At 46.9% G+C, this 14,413-nt stretch overlaps 1 protein-coding gene across 16 annotated transcripts in view; it reads left to right on the forward strand.

Annotated features, from left to right (window-relative positions):
• FBRSL1 (fibrosin like 1) overlaps positions 1-14,413 on the forward strand; it is a 495,150-nt gene that overhangs the window by 466,984 nt on the left and 13,753 nt on the right. For 7 of the 16 annotated variants that reach the window (XM_064726486.1, XM_064726479.1, XM_064726480.1 and 4 more), the window contains 6 exons: positions 808-1,204; positions 2,784-3,037; positions 7,377-7,612; positions 9,742-9,792; positions 10,713-10,808; positions 14,095-14,166. In XM_064726486.1, coding sequence (XP_064582556.1) covers positions 808-1,204; positions 2,784-3,037; positions 7,377-7,612; positions 9,742-9,792; positions 10,713-10,808; positions 14,095-14,166 — 1,106 coding nt within the window. Of the gene's footprint in view, positions 1-807; positions 1,205-2,783; positions 3,038-7,125; positions 7,287-7,376; positions 7,613-9,741; positions 9,793-10,712; positions 10,809-14,094; positions 14,167-14,413 lie in introns of all 16 variants that reach the window. The other 9 variants (XM_064726485.1, XM_064726495.1, XM_064726481.1 and 6 more) reach the window with 5 other exon arrangements.

Genomic DNA, 14,413 nt, shown 5'->3' on the forward strand with positions numbered 1-14,413 from the left:
TTGGCACCACAGAAGGAGTAATTCCATATGGAATTCTCTCTGTTGGTGCATTTTGCAAGGTTGCAGCATTCCTAATAGTTTCAGCATGCTAACAATACAGATGTTTGCACTGTTTAGGGTGAGCAGAACTACATTTGGGTGCCCACTGAACCTCTGTCTGGATTTGTCCAGCTTTTGTCCAGCATTTGTCCAGTATGTTCTGTTCTTCCACACAAGTGTGTGGCCAGGGGACAGTAGTGTCACAGCTTCACTGCAGAGCTGTCCCATCCTTGGCTACAGAGATCCCAGGTAGTCTCCATCCTAGAAGACAGGTAGGGTTATGATTAAGAATTGATGCTTGGCTCCTAGTGCATTAGAGCTGGAGTTGAGCCTAAATCCAATGTGGGTTACCTTGAAAGAGCGTTGAGAAAATGAAATGTCTTAATGATGAGGCCTGTGTCTCATGAACATGAAACTTACATTGAGCAGGAAATACTGCAGCAGTAACTTGAGACATGTTCACGCTCCTATTGTACGTAACCTCGGGCCCCTGAAGAAGTCCCAAAGCTGTGTGTTCTCTGTAGCATGCATTCATTTTGTGACAGCTCAGTCCCTTGCACACATGCTGGAAGTTCTGTGGACTGGCCAGTCAAGGACAGCGGAAGGACAGACTCAAACACACATCCATCTTGCAGCAGCAGCGCTCCCACGGCGCTCCCACGAGCTGAAACATGACTTGTTTTTTCCCAGGCACATGTTCTACCAAGCACAGAGAGAAACACAAACCTTTCAGCACGCGCTTTGTTCTCTTTCTTGTTGCTCCACAAGGTCCCACCTTGAATGACAAGCCAGAAGCGAAAGCAGCCAATGTCCCAAAGGTGTCTGGGCTAGAGCGGAGCCGGGAGCTGAGCACCGACGTGCCCTTCACCCTGCCCATCCCCAGCCCCCAGCCCGTCGCTGCCGTCGTCACCTCGACCTCCTCAGCGCCCACGTCAAGTGCCAGAGCGAGCCCGCTGCTGAAGAAGGAGCCAGTGATTCCAGCACCAGCACCGCCCCGGCTCACGCCGCAGCCGCAGCCCCGGCCGCAGTCGCAGCCGCAGCCCCGGCCGCAGTCGCAGCCGCAGCTGATCCCCGAGCTGCGCAGCCAGCCCCCCAGCCACATCCCCCCGCCCCTCAACTACCAAGTGCATCACCAGGTGGCCCACAACGGACTCAACAACATCAGGTTAGAGGGGAAGGGGTGCTCACGTCATCTTCAGGCTGCTGCGGGGCTAAAGGTTGTTTCCACTGGGTGGGAATTGCTGGGAGGCAAGGTGAGCGCTCACCTGGGGTGAGATGGTTTGAGATTTGGGTGTTGGACTTCAAGGGCTGGCTTTTCCAGCTGTTGTGGATCAGTGCATTTGAATATCGCAGTGCATTTGCAATTTGAATTTGAGGGGATTAATGCACACCTTCTGGAGAAAGGCACGTGTTCCTTTCACTCCAGTTTCAAGTAAAATTTTGCACAGTGTTGTCTTAGCTAGTTCTTGACTTAGACATGTAAGGTGGTTTGAGTTTGAGCAACACCTTTGTTCCATATTCAGAAATACTTCCATTGCTCATGGCTCTCAGGTTTTTTGGCTCACCAACATCAAAAGAGGGATATCTGTCTTGGACTGTGATCCTTGTGGGTCCCTTCCAGCTCAGAATATCCTGTGATTTGTACTGGAAAATGCTGTGTCCCTGGAGACCAGGGCTCCCGTGTGGGCTGAAAAATCTGCTTCACTCTGACATGTTCAGATCTTGCAGGAGGCTTAGCTCTGCTGTTTAAATTGCCTTCATCCAGTAAAGAGGGTGGGTGAAAATGGTATGGATAAAATGTTTCTAGAGAAAAGAGTTTAGTCAGTCAGCTGGAACCTGTATAGTGTTTTTGCTGGTACAGAAAACATGCCTTGCCTCCCAAGCAAGAGCTAGACTAGTTTAAACAAGATGAGAAAACTGATTTAAAGCATAATATTTGACTGCACAAAGGTCAGAATATGAATACAGAGAGCTGCCATTAATGTGTATTTCACAGTATCCTGCATACTTAAGCTCTATTGTTTTACCTTGTAAATGCCACCATAGTATAAATGGTGAATAACATTTCAAGCTATTCAAGATCTCTCTGAGATTTAGCTTGCAACAGATATTCAGTATTGTGGGAGTTACACAACTAATAACTGCAGTGATAGTGTGTTTCAGCCCACAAAACTTATATCACTTGCAATGGAGTAATAATAATAGAAGAAGATGTAAATTACAAATTACTATGAGAAAAATTATTAACATGGTGTGCATTTGCATGCTTGTGTGACTACAAGTGCACAGCACATGTGCAGCAGATCCAGAGGAGTACCAGTCACTCGTGCTGTGCAGCTCTGCACACCCAGAGCAGCAGAAAAAGGAATTGGTGTCACTGTGTCCTCTGGTCACAGGGATCCACATGGACACTGCAAGGTCATCAGAGGCTCCATAAAGGTGCACAGTCCAGCTGCCGCTGTGGCCCTCATCAGTACTTGCAGATAGCTCTGAGGATTGCAGCACTGAGGAGATGTCCCTCCAGAGAGCCCAGGGCCCGTTCTGCCCTGCTGGAGACGTTCATTAAGATTCACTAACTATCTCCACTGCCATTAAGACCAGCAAAAGCACGAGCTTGGGGAGATCAGTGTTCCATAGTTGTGTTGTTTCTGGTAGTGTATTTCTTGCACCGTTCCACTCCTGTATTGTAACGCACTCTTTGTCTGTCTGTCTGTCTCCCCTCCCTCCTGTCTCTCTCTCTGCAGCCGGAGCAGCAGTGCTAGCAGTGCAACGAGCATCAGCCTCCCGAAGCACCTGTCCCTGTCTCCCCAGATCCCAGCACACCATTCCTCCGGCCCAGCTCTGCCCCTGTCCATCTCTAATCTTGCTACCTCGCACTTCTCTCTCAGATCGCAGGCGCAGCACCAGCACCATCCGGCCATGTTCGCCACCCCTCCCACGCTGCCACCTCCACCAGCGTTACCCACCAACAGCCTCGTGATACCAGGGCACCCTGCGGGTAGGTGCCTCCTTCTCCAAGGCCGTGCATGCACTGCAGGGTGTGGAGACATGGGCTGGCTGGTGGGCAGTGGAATCCCTTGGCACAGAGCCCTCAGTGTGTGCTGGAGCTGTGACAGTGCTCCTGGAACAGGTGGGAGACCTTGACGTGCTTTAGCAGATGAGAGGTTGTAGACTCATCACTTCCTATAGGAAGTCTTCAAAACAAATGGTTCAACCAAGAAAAAGTCCTGTTCAGGTTCAAGGCATGAGTTGTCCAGTGTGGCATTCCACAGTCATCAGACATTTTTTAGATTAGCAGAGAAGTGATGCACAGTTTGCCATTCTCCCCTTCTCTCTCCCCTCTCCAAAGAAAGCTGCTGCTGTTAGAATTGGTGAGAAAATACTGAAATACTGTTTCTGCAATTGTTCTAACTGAGCACTTGAGTGTCACTGAAGCCCCTGCCTGATCCTTCGACCAGCAGCACATCCTGCTGGCAGAGCAGGATCCTCTGCTGCTCTGTGCCCATGGCTCTGTGGCCTTTCAGTCTGAGTCAGAGACAGTTCAGCTGACAAGCTCTGCTGCTCTACTCTCACTGTCTTTGCATCCTTTTAAAAAGTTTCCTTTGTTCACCCTGGCCCCCATTCTATTGTCACTTCTGCCCTAAATGCCCTGTTTATAGCTTATCCATTAGCCTACAGCTGTCCCTGGAAGAGACCCTGGCAGCTGGAGACTTCCCAGTAACTTTCACTTGCTGGGGCCTCCTTTTGATCTGGCATTTGAATCCACAACTAACTCAGCAGGGATTAAACAGGACAAGCATTTTGCAAAAAACACACTCTCTGTTTCCTATGAAGTCAGTTAAAGGAATAAGGAAATGACAGATTTGCTGTGGAAAAATCTGATGGTCTTCCATCCCCCTTTTTTGCTTCCAGGAGCTAAATAATGTCTCATTATTTATTACTGCTTCTCTAAGTGAAAAAAACAAAAGTAATAATGGGGCCAAAGTGAGCTCTGAGAACCATGATAGTGCTGTGGGTTCCCTGCCAGAGACAGGACCACATAGGCCAAAGCTGGCAGCTGTCAGGAGCCCTGGCACCATCTAGAATTTCAACCACATGGCTGGGAAGATGTTGGCAGCACTGTGGGAGTCCTATTCATTGCTTCCCCTGTTTAAGGCGAAGGACTACTGTGATGGAGGCTTTGAAAGCGTAGCAAAAGGAAATAGCAGAGCTCTCACTAAAAGCATGATATTGCAGTCACTGAAAGCAAGTATGTTTTCACCATTAACTTCAGGAGATGCAAGATCAAGTGACCTATTCACATTCAGCAGCTTGCCAGGAAACAGTAACAGTCTTGCTCCTACTAAAAGGATTTCTCCTGCAATTTAAGTAGGAGAAGCCGAACTTAGTGGAGGGAAAGGTCTGGGTGTCTAACCCTGCAGACAGTGTAATGCCTCTTGTCTGCACTATATGAAATGCCTGCAAAATGGCACATCATAAAATCAATACAGAGTGCTGCAGAGCCAGGAGCTTCTGTTGTCATTCACATAAAACTTCCTTAAAAGCAAACAATATTGCTGAGCAGCCCTGAAGAGTGAGACAAGAATGCTCTTCTGGTGGCATTTATTTCTTTTGAAACCTAAAGCTAATACAAGTAACTTAGGAGCAACCCTTGCTGGGCTTCTGCAGTCTGCTCAAAGGCTGCCCTGATGTGGGATACCCAGAGGAAACAGTGGTCTGCTGAAGGTGAGGGCACCTTGAGCAGGAGTGACTTTTTGTGCCTTGCCCAGCTCCTGTGTGCACACAGGACAGTGCTGGCAGGTCCCACGGCTGATCCAGGCATTGCTCAGAGCCCCTCACAGAGCTGGGCTATTCCTTTGCAGTTCCATCCTTACTGCGAAGCAGCCACTCCTCCAAGTGCCACTCAGCTTCTCCAAACATCTCCAGGCCTTTTCTTTTCCTGATGGAGGCCAAAGTTGTGGTAGAGGGCTGTGGGCTGGAGCCAGCTGCAAATCTATCAGTCTGACTTCCAGACTCTTAAAGAAATTGGATATCAGAGCACTTACAACTGCCAACTTGCTTTTATCTCTCCCTCCAGAAAAGTGGATTATCTTGATGCTAACAGAAGGATTCAGTTTCTTTAAGCCATGCCAGATTTAAAAGTGTAAACACACACACACGTGAAATCATGCTCAAATTCTCTAAAGAGGTTAGGTTTTGGACCTAAGTGCTTTCAGCCTATTTTTTTTTTTCTTATTTGCTCAATCCAAGGAGAACCCATTATAGACTCTTTTGCTCCAGAGCCTTAGACTTCAGTATCACAAACATATATACTTTCTGATTTTGTGTTAATTATTATATGGATTGTAGCAGTACACAGTACCTGCTCTTTGCTGAAAAGCACATTACTTAGGTACCCAAAATTTGCTTTCAAATGTGACTTTCATTTGTAGGCTTCTAAGTGGTAGTGGAGACCTTGAAGTTCCCCATCAGAATGCCTGTTTTTAAAGATCTTAACCATGTCACTTCAGAAAGTGATTGATTTAGACATTTCTAATGTTACTGTAAAAAACTGAAGTGAAAGAAATCCCTGCAGAACATGAAATAAAGCTTTAAAGTGCAGGTGTTCTTTTGCCCCTTTATATTCAGAGCTGTAGTTTAAAGGGGTTGTTACAGTGAAAGAAGTGGATTCATGTAAATTCAGAGGCAAGTAGATCAGTCAGGACTGGGTGTGTGTCATCCACAGCTGGGGACACAGGTTGGTCTTCACTTAAAAAATATATATATAACATGTTGGGTGCTAATCCCTGTTTGAAGTTCTTAAGCAAAGCCCCAGATAGATTTAATTGTTATATCAGCAGACATTTTGGAGAAGTGGACATTGGTCCTTATTGTCTTCAGTGACATCATTTCTAAAGCACAGATTTCTTCCCCTGCCCTGAACCACATTCACATTCAATGCAAGTTACTATTCCAGAGAAAGATGCTGAGAAGAGGCCACATCATATGGTGGAACATTCTGTTTCAGCAGTCTTTGCAACCTTGATGAGATCTTGATCCACTTCAGTGTTTGTCCCTCTCCCCGCTGATTCCTCCTCTGTATTTTCTCAGAGGAGGAAAGCCTGAAGGCAACGACAAGAAACAAGAATTACGGCCTGTTACAAATTGAGGAAAGGACTGCTTCCTATTTAAGATCTCAAATAAACCCCTTACTGCAAAGAAGGCCTTGATTTATAGGATAGATGTTTCTGGTCACTGCATGCATGTCCTGAGGCTGAGAAGGGAGAGATGGCACAGGCATGGATGGCACAGGGATGGATGTCCAAGCAGGCAGTTTCCAGCCACCCAAACCTATGGTTATGTCACTGCACTGCAGATCTGAGAAGGGAGGGATGGCACAAGGATGGATGGCACAGGGATGGATGTCCAAGCAGTCAGTTTCCAGACACCCAAACCCACAGTTATCTCACTGCACTGCAGATCTTACCAAATTTTACCTGTTAAGTGCCTGTATGTCAGAGCTTAACACACACCAATTCTCAGTGTGTGTGTGTGTGCCTCTGACTGTCACACACCCAGAGGATGAAGGTCAGTACTGTTCATTTCAAAGTGAGCTGTTGGCCTCCAGAGCACTCCTCAGCACTTTGGGGGTGCAGGAAGGTGCTGCTCCCGTGAGCCTGGGAGGCACCCCCAGAGGAGAGGCTGGACTCCCGAGGTGAGGCTGGATCTCTGGGCTGTGACCCCAGAGGTGTGGCTGGATCTCTAGGGTGTGACCCCAGAGGTGTGGCTGGATCTTTGAGGTGTGACCCCAGAGGTGATGCTGGATCTCTGGGTGTGCTCCCAGGTCTCTGGGCTGTGACCCCTGAGGTGATGCTGGATCTCTCAGGTGTGACCCCAGAGGTGAGGCTGGACCCCAGAGGTGTGACTGGATCTCTGGGCTGTGACCCCGGAGGTGATGCTGCCCTCTGGGCTGTGCTCCCAGCACACCTGGCTCGGCGGTGCCGGGGAGGAGAGCCGGGCGGGCGCGGGGGCGGGCGGGCCGGGCGAGGGCGAGCCCCAATGATGTTTTCTGCTGTGATGACTCATGGTGTTCTCTCTTGTCTTTAGATACCAGCCTGTTGATATCATTCAACCAACCAATCATGTATTGCCAGCCTCATTCGGGGATTCTGATTGGTACTTTGTCACAGGCATCTCTCTTACCTCCACCAATGAGTCCTCACGTAGAAAACCACCACAGCATGACCTGCAGAAACAGGGAATGCCAGGTGAATATTGACTCTTTCTCCTCCGTCTTTGTGGTACTCACAGGCCCACGGGCCTCTGTGTCTTTTTTTTTCTCTCTCTCTCTCCTCTAGATCACGAACTGCTCAGGCAAGAGCTGAACAACCGGTTTTTGGTTCAGAGTTCGGACCGGGCCGCTGCCTCACTTGGCCCGGTGCCGCTGCTGAGAGCGGAGTTTCACCAGCACCAACACACGCATCAGCACCAACACACCCACCAGCACACATTCACTCCTTTTCCATCCAGCTTGCCCCAGACGCCGCTCATGCCGCCCTCTGCACCTCCCATGGTGCGTACCCCAGCCCAAAATGTGAGGATAAGTAGAGCATCTCTGGTCAAAAAGCCTAACCCGCTCTTGTCAAACAAAACCCAGCCCTCTTCATTCCAGCCAGGGGTGCTGTCCCTGCCCTTCCCACCTGGAGGCCAGCACCCCCAAAGGGACCCCTTTCCACCCAGAGCCCCCACACCATCTCCTGGTCCCCCATGCTGCTACCCATGAGCAGATACAGCACCCACAAGACAAGTCCAGAATCCCTTTATTTTCCTTTTTGTGTGTCCTGCTGTGTATTTCTATTCCCCCTTTCCCAGAGCCAGCTGCCTTGACACACCAAAAGGTGACACCAGCCAGGATGGGTGGCTTCCAGCCCCAAACACTGTCTCCACAATTGCTGGGTGCAGGGCAGACCGTGCTGGCTTACCCAGAGCTCTCACCACAGTGCAGCACCTCATCTGATACCAGTTCTGTCCCTCTTCCTCCTAATACCTGATCTGTATTGATTTAGGCATTTTATTACTTGATTACATCAACAAGCACTAATTTGTGTGTGCCTGGTTCTGCTGGGAGAGATCCTCCTGGCCGTGTAATAAACATTTGGTCATTGAATTTGCTTGTAACACAATGGGACTTTGCTGCAGCTGTTACAAAATTGTTAGGGATCTGCTACAAATGGATTTTGTCAGTACTTTAAAATGCACTCTCTCCCCATTTCTGGCAATTACTTTGTGAGATTGAAAGCACAAGATTGAGCTTTTTTCCCCCTCTCAGTTTCACACTGTGTCCAAAATGCAGAAACAACCCTGTTTAAGGCTAGCAAAAGCAGCCTTTGGGAAGTACTACCAAGGACTCAAGGAGCATAATGTTTCCCACTTTTCTTTTCCACTGCTGACTGCTCAATGACATTATTGGGTTGTAATCTGCTTAGCAGCAAGACAATTAAAAGCAATATCATCCGCCCAAAATCCAGCCCCAGGTGTTTGCTCAGTGAACTTGTGTGTAAGCACCTTCCCTTCTTTGCTTGGTCTATGTAAAACAATCCTGAATCTTTTCTCAGAAGTCTCCTGTGTTATTTAAGAACTGTGAAACCCAAGGTTGTGAACAGCTCCCTCTCCTCCCACCCGTGCCCACTGATGACAGCCTTCAGACCAAAAACAACTTGCAAGGCTCTTTTGTTATATTTCACTCACATCTTATATTCCACTAGATCAGGTCTGCTAATCCTAACACCAGAGAAGAGTGTTGAAATTACAGCTGCATGTGTTTGGTAATTTACGGTATTTACACTGGAGGGGACATGGCTCCAGTAATAACTGTAATTAATGAAATTACAAATCTACTCTCCTGCACATAGAGGAGTGTGAAACAGCAGCTGACTTGCCAAATAAGCAGCTTTTCCTGGGGTCCTACAGCTCCCTTCCCTGCCTTCCTTCCCATTCCCTCCTCCCCAGCAGAATGTACATACTGTTCAGAAATGCAATGTGTGCGTGCTTTGGGTTTTCTTCCGAGATGGTACAAGACAAACAGGGCACAGACTACAGACATGGAGGTGTTAAAACCCCATGCTGGAATGGAAAAAGTTTACAGTCCCCTTTTCTCTGGGGAGCAAATGGGGAACTCTCTCTGGGGAACTCTCCTTTTGCAGGGGAGGGCGAATATATGGAGATTTGTGTATCTAAAGTCATTCAGCCCTTTCCCAAACAGTTTTGGTGCTTACAGGAACCCAGGAATTTGGGAATTGCAATTGGCTGCCCCATAGTAGATGCTGGCGTCTAATGGAAAATGTTTCTTACCTCTAGTCTGTGATCTTGTTCAGCAATCCAGGGGCAGATCCCAGTTGTGGGCCTGGAGCTGAACTTCCCTGTGTTTCACTGAGCTGCAGTATCAGGACTGCTCTCCTCCCAGGGCAGGAGCCTGGCCATGCAGTGCCTCAGACAGGGTCTGCAGTGAGCCCTGGCAGAGCCTAGCGTGGCCTGGGGGCTCCCCTCTGTTACCCTGGGGAATCAGTATATCGCCGTGAGCGAGTGTGGAATAACCAGCCAGTTCTGCTCTGGTAAACGCTTACACACGGGCCATGATTATTTGTCTGTGTTGAAATCCTGATGTGTCTGCTCCTGCCAAAACCAAACTCACCTGTTCCCTTTTTTTTTCTCTTTTCTTTCCAGTTTGACAAGTACGCTCCCAAATTAGACAACCCTTACTTTCGACATTCCAACGTGAGTGCTCGCCTTCCTCCTTGGTTTCTTTGTTAATGGTTCTGCTTGCTCTTCTTTTGCTTGATTTCAATTGATGAGTAGTGTTTTGATCCATTCATTTCTAAAGCTCTTTTTTTCCGTCTTGATTTTTTATGTTTTTAAGGTACCAAGTTTTCTTTGGGCTTTTTTTTTTATTTTATTTTATTTTATTTTTTTAAAATTCTCTGTCTCCTGCATTTTTGCTGCTGCGGCTCTGTATGGCTGTGCCTGGGATGGCAGGGAATGCGCAGGAATTGCTCAGTCAGTGGTCACTGCAGTACCTTTGCAGCAGCCCGGAGTGCATGGCTCTTTCACAAGGTTTTGCTCAGGTCACAGGAGTAAGTCAGACTGGTGGTTTCTTCCTGGTGCTCCCCACTGCTCCAAAGCACAAAAAAAAAAAAAAATCCTACATGTTTTGGGACTTGTAAAAACTGCTGTGTGTGCTCAGGAGAGGCCTAAGCAAAATTTCACCCAGCCTACACAACTACAAGGTGGTGTGCATGTTGCCTGTGGTTAGAGTGCAGTGCAGCATCTTGTGGTTCCTTTTGCTTTAAAAATTAAAGTAGGTCACATTTCAAAACAGGATCGATTTGTTTGCAACAGCAGAAAAATGCAAAGTTAATGGAAAGTGAACATAAACCCCAAATTATGCTCTGTGCTTCCTGCAATAGTCCACAATTTTTAAAGGCACACTCGTTCGGCACTATCTAGAAAATTTATCAGATGAGTGCATTTTTCAAGTTTTGGCTTTGGTCTTAAAAATTTTGAAAGCAAATTTATCGTGTATTTTCACTGTGGCACTTGTTCAGCACAGTACTATTTTTGTATGTGCCAGGCTTGGCACCTACCTCCATTATTGTTCAAGTCATCCTGTGACATAAGCATCTCTTTTTCTTTTGTAGTTCTTTCCAACCTATCCTCCAGCAATGCCTGGAATGCCACCCATGCTTCCACATTCAGGTCCCTTTGGGTCACTTCAGGGAGCATTTCAACCGAAGGTACAAACTTCTTCTTCTGAAGGCTTTGTTCTTTTGCTGGGAGAGAAAATGTGTTCAGAGTCTTGTCTCTGGTGATTTTGCAGCACATGATTTGAATAGCAGAAGTGCAGCACAGGGTTGGAAAGGATCGCCCCGCAGAACTGTGAGCATCCTCTGCACAAAGCAGCCAACACTTTAGCAGAAATTTTCTCTTGGCACTGCAGATCCTTCCTTGGAAAGGATGTAGTGGCTCACTGGGGAGGTCTGCTGAAACTGGAGGAGAAGTGCATTATTTTGATTGAAATATTTACAGCTCATAATAGACCAATGAGTCCCAAATCATTTTATAAATCTAATGGTCTGAGATTGCAAAAGATAAACTGTGTTTATTCCCAGAAAAAACAATGAGAATTTGACTGCACAAGTGTGGGAACAATAGGGAGAGACTGCTGGAAATGGGTAGAGCAATCTGAAGGAGCTGAATTTTTATTCCCAGCTCCAACACTGTCTGACCTTGGGCAAGTTGCTTAAACCTTCTGTTCCTCAGCTTCCTCATCTATACAGTTATCTTGCAGTGGGTTTTATAAGGGTTGATTAATGCCTGCAAGCTTCTTTGAGATAATGTGTTTGAAAGGTGCACTGCAGCTGTAACATGTCATTACAACTAGCACTGATTGGCATTTGGAAATGTTGCCATCATAACCCCCATTTTTTGGCAAATTCTGTGGTGTGCACTGCTTTTTTTTTTCCCCTCCCAGATGTGTTCTTTTTATTAACTATTTTTAAATGTACCAAAACTGTTAAATCTCTCCAAACAAGAAATAATGGATTGTATCTATATAGCATTTGTTTGAAAATGGAGCACATACTCCATTTGTAAGGTGACATGTTCAGCTTCCCCTCGTGCTGTGATTTTAGAGATTTCTTATCTTGAGCTGCATTTCCATAGAACTCTGCTACTGTGTAAGAAGGCTTGAAGGTGCAGCACTGTAGCCAGGCCATTCCTGTTTGCATTTGGAAGGTGATTTCCAAATCCACACAGGCAGGTCTGAGGGATGTGCTTCCCTCAGCAATCTCACTGATGTCAGTGGAAGTCAGTAATTAGCAACTGCAAATGAGGCCTTTTGCAGCCTGCCCCCTTAACTTAATGCTTTTAATGGAAGCCAGAGGATTTCGTCAGTCTCACCCAATCCTTGACATTATTTTGTTTTTGGGATACATTACAAATAGCAAAGTCTCTAAAATGGCTTTGTTCAGAGGCAGTTTTGTACATGGTGGCTGCAGGCCTAGAGAAGGAGCAGATCATGGAAGCAGAGGGAGCAAGAGGGACAGAACATGGCCATCCCTTGATGGAGTTTGTCTGCCAGTGTTAATTGTTGTTACTCTTGCAAGGAACTTGATTTTCCTAGAAAAGGAGGTGCAGGAATAAGGTGGAATTGGCCAAGTTTTGTTCACGTGCAGCCAGGGCTGTTTTGCCATGCGGCTTCTTCCTGCTCATGAGGAGCTGCTGCTACACCAGTGGCACATTCTTCTCCTTTCCATCTTCACTGTGAAATACCATTAGGCCAAGGAGCACTTACATAGTGAGAAGGAAAAAGTGAGCACGGACCCTTTATATTTTTAAGCAGTTCCTGGTGCTGCTATAACTACATTTTAATTCATTTTAGATACATCCAACACTTGCTAGCTTGAGTTTAAGCAGTGCAAGGTCACTCTGGTGCCGTGGTTAATCACTGACATCATTTGATCTTTGCACAGTGCAGTATTTACGTACAATCTAACATCTGAAAAAGAGAGGGAGAGGTTGAAAAATATATCTGCTGCTTTGGCACGTTACTTTCCAGTTTCCCAGAGGAGGCAGAGCTGAACTCTAGGCAAAGCCACTCCAACCATCCTTACTGCATTGTTCTTCCCTGGTCTGTCCCTCCCAAGCTGTTTGGCTAAAGCCTGCATAATCACTGCAGACCTGATGATTTGGCTTTAGCACTCTGACTCCTGCACTTCTTGCCTTCCAAAGCAGAGATCTTGGTTTTGTTTTTCCCCTTCCCATGTCATTTGCCTACAGCTGTGCGTGTGAGTCCGCTGCACATAAATCCAGGCTGACGGTAAATTTCTCAGTGAGTTTCCTGAAGGCCTTTTCTCACAAGCTAAGAACTTGAAAAGGTCAGAAGTATTCAGTTCACTTTGCTGGAGGAAGCATTCATGTCTTTCTCCAGGGGACAAAGGGACAGGATGACACCATGCTATTAACATGTTGTGATCTTTAAGCTCTTGCCTGTATGAAAGCTGTAAGTTATTTGCCACCTTAGATCTACCTCAGCTGTCAGAGAGGCCCTGGGAGCTCTGATCTGCCTGGGGAGTGCATTGACTTACCTACACACACACAAGAATTCACTTTTTAATGAGTCTGGAAGTTACATAGCCTTAGACAAGCTAAAACCTACCTTCCCTCCTACACCCAGGATTATACTCATGCCTTGTACTGTTTGAAATCTGCTATAATTTGACCTAAAACATGAGTGAAATAATCCCTTGGGGAATGAGGTCTAACCCCTCTGCCCTCAGCTGTGGAGGCACCAGGTGCAGTTGCTCTGGGAGTGGGAGATGGAAGAATGCCAGGGTGAGGAGATGGACGAGTTCTTGGGGATCATTGGGACAGGACAACAGGTGGGATCCATAGGAGGAGGAGGAGCAGGGATTCCTTCAATGAGGTGTTTAATTCTTGCTGGAAAAGGATGGGGTAAACAATGCAAAGCTATAAAAGACCCACAAGCACCTTCTAAGGTTTCTCATTTTTGCCTTGTCAAAGCAAATAGATGGGCTGTTGCTGGTTCAGGCATTGTGTTGTTACCTGGCCCCAGTCAGAGAGGGGCCATGGTCCACTGTGTGGAATATGGGACTGGGATGCTCGAGTTACTCTGTTCCTGTCTGCTGCCTGGAAAATGGAGGGAGTCAGGCCACCTCTCTCGTTCTCTCTCCTTCCTCCTGCCTGTTTTGTCTAAAGAACAAGCTTGAGGGGCAGGGGCTGTCTCTTCCCATGCACAGCACAGCACAACGGGGTCTGATCTCAGCAAGGCTTAGGGGTGCTCCTGGAACACTGTTACTGCTGCTCCATAATAATAAATGACATGGTGGTTAAATGCTGTTGGCTGTCAGTAAGAGATAACATTTAGCACTAATGTAGCAATCTGCGTGCTCAAAGCACAGTGCAAACATGGACTAATTAATGCTGTTAACATCAGATAGAGATGTTAAATGTACCACTGGTGTGATACAGTATTATTCACGCTCTCTTCTTGTCTTTCAGACTTCAAACCCTATTGATGTAGCAGGTAGACCAGGCACAGTCCACCATACGCTGCTGCAGAAGACTCCAGGGGTAGGCAACAATAAATAAACTTCTTTTCAGCTTATCTGGGTGTACAGTTAACACAGTGATTGCTGAGGAAAAACAAGAGTAGGCTGGTGAGCAGATTGGCCTTCTAGACTGGGAACACGCAGTGAGGAGAGAAGTTGTCTTTTTCTGGTGAGACAGCAATCTCCACCAGTCATGAATTCAAAGTGATGTGTTGGCTTCTTTCAAAAGTCAGAGGAAAATGGGGCAGGAAACCCCTTCCATGTCTTTC

Source organism: Zonotrichia leucophrys, chromosome 15 (genome assembly GCF_028769735.1).
Source record: "Zonotrichia leucophrys gambelii isolate GWCS_2022_RI chromosome 15, RI_Zleu_2.0, whole genome shotgun sequence".
In the NCBI taxonomy this organism is placed as follows: Eukaryota; Metazoa; Chordata; class Aves; order Passeriformes; family Passerellidae; genus Zonotrichia; species Zonotrichia leucophrys.